The sequence below is a fragment of the Corvus hawaiiensis genome, chromosome Z (genome assembly GCF_020740725.1).
Source record: "Corvus hawaiiensis isolate bCorHaw1 chromosome Z, bCorHaw1.pri.cur, whole genome shotgun sequence".
Classification (NCBI taxonomy): domain Eukaryota; kingdom Metazoa; phylum Chordata; class Aves; order Passeriformes; family Corvidae; genus Corvus; species Corvus hawaiiensis.
In genome coordinates, this window is record NC_063255.1 from 8,303,693 (window position 1) to 8,310,292 (window position 6,600).

The window sequence follows — 6,600 nt, forward strand, 5'->3', positions numbered from 1 at the left end:
TTATCCAAGGAGATCTGTGTGATTAAGAAAAAAAAAGGCATAAAACTGTATGAAATAAGAGAAGAATTATGAACTTGGAAGCAGGTTGTAAAGGGCAAAATAAATCAGGAATAAAGCAAGATTTCTACCAGGGCTGTGCATAACTTCCAAGCCCTTCACCCTGTCTAACAGCAATTTGAAAGGGACAAAAGAATCCGTGACATTCATCATGTGTGACATTCAACCATGCAGATGCCATTCAGTTGCACACAAAATGTCTTTGCTCATCCTCCATTCAAAGAGGCTGCGTTGATCCTACTTCTTTGCCTGCTCTTTTAAGTTCTGAATGGTATGCAAGCCTTATTCTATTTTTACAGCATATGCATCTCCAGGAGAAAATAAAATTTTCTCCTCTAAAGATCCCAAAATGCTACTCAGGGAATAATTCAAAATAACAATTACCAGCACTCAGAATACTGAGATTATTTGTCAAGTCAGAAATCACAGCCTGATTTGGAAGTGAGGGAAATGCCTATGTTGAGTCCACTAGATGCCTTTAGTATTCTCCACCTCCAAAAAATTAGGGCAGTATGAGCAGCAAGAAGATTATTGCATGTTGCTTCACAAAGATACATGCTCACACTCAACCAATATAGACAGAAGGTATCACTTATCTTAATTCACACTCACCTATTTTTATTACCCTTTTATAAGTGCCTTCAGAAGGGGTATGTCCCTATAACTATTTAGCACAGATATACGTCAGTCTTTCACCTAAGGGTTTATAAATAAAAATCCTTCTGTGTTATCATTTTTAATAGAAAAAAAAAGCACCTAAGGCTCAGAAAGTTCTCTGATGTCCTTGACTAATTTAAATTGGAACAGTAGAGCCAAATTATTTACACAAAAAATAAGCTTATCAACTTGTTCTGTCTTGCTGCACAGGGTCTGAAATCCCAACACTGTGTAGTATTGCAAGGCCAAAGATCTCTATGAGAAAAGCTCTAAACATTAAAACTGCTAATGGAAATGTCCTAAGCCAAGCAGATAACATGTGTTGGTATGCAAGTGCATGGCTATGCCGATGAGAATCCAGCCTGTGTCCTGTCTGCATTTCAGCATGGTCACCATGGAAATGGGAACCAGCCTGCACAGAGTCTAACAAAGGAAACCTTTAAATGGAAATAACAACACTAGATAGAGGCTACACAAGATTTCTGCTGGGGAAAACTACTTGCTTTACTCATCTGAAGATGCAGAAACTCCCTCTTACCTGCATTAATCCTAAAGGAAAGTACTTTCTTCACACTTAGCTTTACAGACATTGAGGCATTACACTTACTAACTCCAGTTATTAGCCCTCAAGAAAATACATTACATGAAGTACACGCAAACCCCACTTTCATTCATTCAAAATTACAATAGTGAAGAAAGACCACAATGAATAATATTTGTATAGTGGCTAGGAAGCACAATGAAAACAAGGAGTAGCTGTACTTTTACTTAACTTCTTAAATTAAAGTTCCGTGACACTGAATCAAAAAAGCAAGGAACAATTCACAGGTTGTTCCAGAGAGAGGCAGCATACAGTTAAAACTTTTTGGTAGGATCTCGTGTTGACTTTGACCAAATTATGCACAAATAAATATTAACCGTTAATGTGTTTAGGTGTCAGATGGTAATACCCTGTATGCTTTCTAAAATAAACATAATACAAAATACAAGTCCTGTAATGCAGTATGAATGAAGCCTTACTTCAGTCTGCAATGCTGTGAAAGGCAAAACTCCAAAAATAATACGTAGTAGTGCTCCCACTACTTGCTACCTCAGAAAAAAGGAAAAGCTAGAGACAGCTTTACTTTAAGAAGAATTCATGTTTGAGTCCTGCTTTCAATCCATCTCCAGATTATAGAGTGATTTTTAACATTAACATTACTCACAAATATGATAATAAGACAGCAAGGTATCAAAAGGTGATCACAAAGAAGGAGAAAGGCAGAAATCAAAATAGTCTGTACAGACTTAAGTTAGTGTGCATGTGCATGCGTTAAAATCATGTCTTGCATTTTCACCCCCACTTTTAGCTTCATTTATTGCACCAAATGTTCAATTTTCATTTGCTTTTCAGTTATCAGTTTAGTACTTCCTGCTCTGTACATTGCCATATACTTTTTATGTATGATTTTAACCTTATCATCTTCCTTGTGGATTGTTGCCTACATATCTTGACCACAAACATTTAAGTATTTGCAAGTGACAGAGGATTTATTTTTCAACCCTCAAGTGAAATGAGAGATCATCCTTAGCTCCATTAAAAAACCAACAACAACAACAATAAAAAACAACAAACCAAATGTACTTACCACTTTTGGATATCTAGTGATACAGCTAGAACCCCTTTTTTTCCCCATTCAAATTGAAATTCACATTTCCATTGACTTCAGAAACAGCTGTGAATACAGAGCAGTTTGCGTGTCAAGATGTACTTGCACAAAAAGCTCAAGCCAGTGGAAGTGACAGCTACCAGTGAAAGGGACTTTTCCAGCTTTCCTCCCTCCTCTGGCCATGAGTTCTGACTGTCCCCTATGCCAGCACTAACAAATAAATTGCTCCAGTGAGCAGGATCAGTTTAGCTCATCTCCAAAACTAACCTGGCTCAAAAGGGGGAAAAAATTAATCAAGCAAATGGGTCCCTGACCTGTTCCCCAGCCTAAGCCATAACGATAGCACAGAGTAACTGGTGGAAACATGCAACCAGGAGTGGACGAAATGTCCTTACAGCGTCAGCTCCACATTCAGGTCAGCTTAACCAGATCGTGAAAACGCAGCTTCAGTTTTGAGAACCCCTGGCTGAACAAAGAGAAAGAGAAGAACACAAAAGCTCCAACCACATGTCAAAGATTTGAATTAAATGACTCATCTGAAATTGTACTCAGCTTTTGTGGAAAAAAAAATAAAAGAAAGAGAGAGAGAGAAAGAATCCACTTTTGTAAGAAAAAAAAATATTTCTCTCAATCCTATGTTTCATCTTCATTCATTAGACCACTTTCTAATCTCAAAACTAAGCAAGGCAGAGGTTCCAGCTCATTCTCTGGTCACACTATCTTTCTCTGTTTTTAGGCGGTGACAGCAAGATGCACTGATGTGCAAAAGAGACAAATCCAGGTGGCTAATTTTGGGCACTTTCCAACTTCTGCATGTTAAATGCCATTATCACAGCTTCCATCCCAGTTTAAACAAAAACGTACTGAAGTAAAAGAGTTTGTAAGTAGGGTTTCCTATTCCTCTATAGAGCCTTACTGCTCATTGTTTACAAGGTCCCCATCATTGGAAATCCTCTACTCTACTGAACTTTTTAGAGAAATACACTCACACCACCCAATTTCAGATAGACCTGTTTTCTCCTTCAGTCTGCCTGGGTCCCACCGGGAGATTTGAGAATCCATGGCACTTGTGGTACACCTGTAGTTCAAAAGGCAAAACCCTTATGTCGCTGCAATTTTTCATTCCAGAGTTAAAGAGTTCAAGGGATGTGTACTTCACAGAGTGGAGATTTTACAGATGTGCTAAGAGTCGTATCATTCACAGCCTGGGTTGCTGGAGGAAGGTGCATAGTAGGCTTCAACATGAAGGCCTGCTGAGATAGTATAGATGAGGCCACCCCAAATTTTACTTCCTCCCCTAGGTATGGCCCTCCAACACTATCAGTTGATAATTCACTCTGAAGTGAATGACTCTCATAAAAAGGAGAACAAGCTGATTCATCTGAAGCCCAGGAAGCAGTTAAGAGTGTGCAGTACAGTCAGCAGACTACCATCCAGAAGCAAACTGGAAAGCAGAGTGACTTAAACAACAATGAATATTACTGTAAAAATAACATGAGAAGTTAAGAGAGAATGTTTTTGTGTTTGCAGGTGTAGACCTAAGACCTCACACAGAAATATCTGACTAAGGTGCACAACAAGGTGGAGATAAATTAAGTTAGAATCTAGCTGATAAAAATACATTTCTTTCCAGAGGAATACAGTTTTGCAAAGACTTGTTACTTGGCCAAATTTAGGTAGACAATGCAAATAGCACCTTCCTGCCAAATTTCAAATATCTCCTCTGAAGTATGAGGGCACTAGAGCTTTCCAAAGAAAATGTTAACAGAATTGAGCCCAGGAAAGCTACTGTATTTTCCACTGGCCTCACTCTCAGAGAGAGCTGGGCGGTTTTGGCTTTGACTTTTAAGAACAGGATAAGGAAAAAAAAATAGATACTTAAAATGTAAATTTAAAGAACTGGACATGGCAAACCTATCAGCAGCATTTAACAACAGAAATGTTCGTGCTCTGTTGCATGGGTTGCCCTGTTAATGCACCATTTATTCCTTTTAATATAATCTACTTCTCTATGCTGTATACTTTTTGGTCAACAATTAACAAGGTTGGTAGCAAAGTCATATTATCAAAGTGGTAGTTCTGTTTCAAATCTTTTCTTCTTGTAGCATCTACGAAGTCTTAGTGACTTTCCAGACACAAAAGTACACATCAACCAAGAGTAACCCACTACTTCACTGTTGCACTAATTTTAGTTGAATTTGGAGACACAACAAAGCTCCCCCATGTGATCCATTTAATATAGATGATATTTGGGAAGTTAATATAGTGACATAAAATCAAGTCTGGAATAACTTGGAATATTTTCTTGAAGTAATGACTAACTCAGCTAAGATATCCCAATTAAATTCAAGAATATCGCCTTTGAATGTAAACCAGTTCACTAAAATTCAAGCAATTTGAAAATTGTTGTGGAGGAGCTACAAGAGTACCACCATAGCAGAACTCCAAAAACACTTAGGGAAAACCCTCCTGTGCTGAAACTTTATTTTCCTTGCCAATTCTAAAAGATCAAAAAGGCCTGAGCAAGTATTAACTTGGTAATTACATCTGCTGACATCAAATGTCGTGACACATCTGAAATCAAAATTATGACAGCTTTCAGGTGTATGAATTAAGATAAATCATGGATAATGCCTGAACAAAGTAGACCTATCCCACTTCTGTCATGTGCAATGCCAGGGGAATCCTCCTCTCACAATCAGTCCTTATCTTCTGCTTTCAGCACTGCTCTACAAACCTTTGCAAGTCTTAAGACCCCATGAATTACAGGGAATGTTGATGGTCCTGGTTTGCAGTAGCTGTAACCAGGAGAATAAAGGATAGATTAAGCAAAAGTACAGGGTGGAATGTTTTGCCCACTGGTACTTTTCAGAATTTTTCTTTTTTTTAAAAATGCCAGGTTGTTTGTGTACTGTATATCACATCACAGGTTAATATTTTTGTATTTTATTTCATACCCTGCAGCCACACATTCCACTGCAGTGTTCACTATAGTTACTGAAAGAACAAGTTGGAACAGCTCATCAGTGAAAACTCATTTTCATGCTGCCTCTTCGGTGACTTGCTAATTAAGGGTTTGTGAGAGTATACAGTAATATTAAAACTCTGAAACTGCCTGGGAATTTGCTCATGGCAAGTGACTATGATTGCTTATAGTTCCCAGGAAAATATATGTAATGGTAATTAAGTTAGCCAAGAGAAGAAGGAGATTTCAAGTTTCCCTATCCTTTTCCAAGGAGCGACATCTGCCCAACAGGGTGGTTACAGACCTAGAGGACTCTTGGAAATTAGGAACACCATTCACAAAGAGAATAACATCTTCGTGTTTAAAAAGATATAATCATCGTGTAACCCTAAATTCACACATCGGACTGCTCCCGTTCCCGCCACACCGCCAGCGCACACACACTCCATTTACGGGACAGTGAAATCCGTGCCACTCCAGGAGTTTAACCTGCTTTAAAATCGCCGCCGATGCATCGCACTCGCAGCAGCCACAGCCCCCCGGCTCGCAGCCGCGCACTCACCACGCGTCTTTGCCCGGCCTCGGCAGCACGGGAGGGGCCGCGGCCGCCCCCCGCTGCGCACCTCGCACCCGCGGGTGGACCTTCCCTCCCTCCTTCCTCCCTTCCTTCCTCCCTCCCGGAGCGGAGGGACAGACAGACGTACCCATGGCGAGAAGCAGGGCGGGCAGCGCCGCGCCCGCGGAGCCCATGTCCGGCGCGGTGCGAGGTCGGGCCGGTGCCGCTCCCGAGCTGGCCGCCTCCCAGCGCGACACTGAGCGCCACCTGCTCCGAGCCGCCCCCAAATACTCCTTCTCCTCCTCCTTCTTTCCCTCCTCCTCCTCCTCCTCCTCCTCCACGCCCCCTGCGGTCCACGGCCGTGGAGGGGCCGGAGGCAGCTCCTCCTGTCCCCTGCCCCTCGCCCCACACCCGCGGCGCTGCTGGCGGTGCTGTCCCCTGCAGGCTTTGCAGCCGGGCTGCTCCCAGCGGCTCTCCCTTAGTTTCATTCCCTGGAGGAGAACTCCTCGCGCTCGCCCCGCCTGGCGCTGCCCAAGGCTGCGTACCCTTTGCTCATCGCTGCAGTGGAAGGAGGGCTCCGGGATCGGGACACCCACCACCCCCGCCTGAAGAGCGGACAGAACTCCACTACTAAATAAGTAGTAAAGTAGGTATGTTTATTTCCACCTGGGACGCACGGGGGATCGCTCCTCCAAAGCCATGCGTGCCGACAGCTG

General features: G+C 42.0%; 1 protein-coding gene across 1 annotated transcript in view; it reads right to left on the reverse strand.

Annotated features, from left to right (window-relative positions):
• The window catches only part of ITGA2 (integrin subunit alpha 2), a 67,823-nt gene extending 61,635 nt beyond the window's left edge, over window positions 1-6,188 (reverse strand). The window contains exon 1 of the mRNA XM_048291709.1: window positions 6,033-6,188. Within this exon, the coding sequence (XP_048147666.1) occupies window positions 6,033-6,078 (46 nt within the window). The 5' untranslated portion in view covers window positions 6,079-6,188. The remainder of the gene's footprint in view (window positions 1-6,032) is intronic.
• Between the last annotated feature and the right edge of the window lie 412 nt (window positions 6,189-6,600).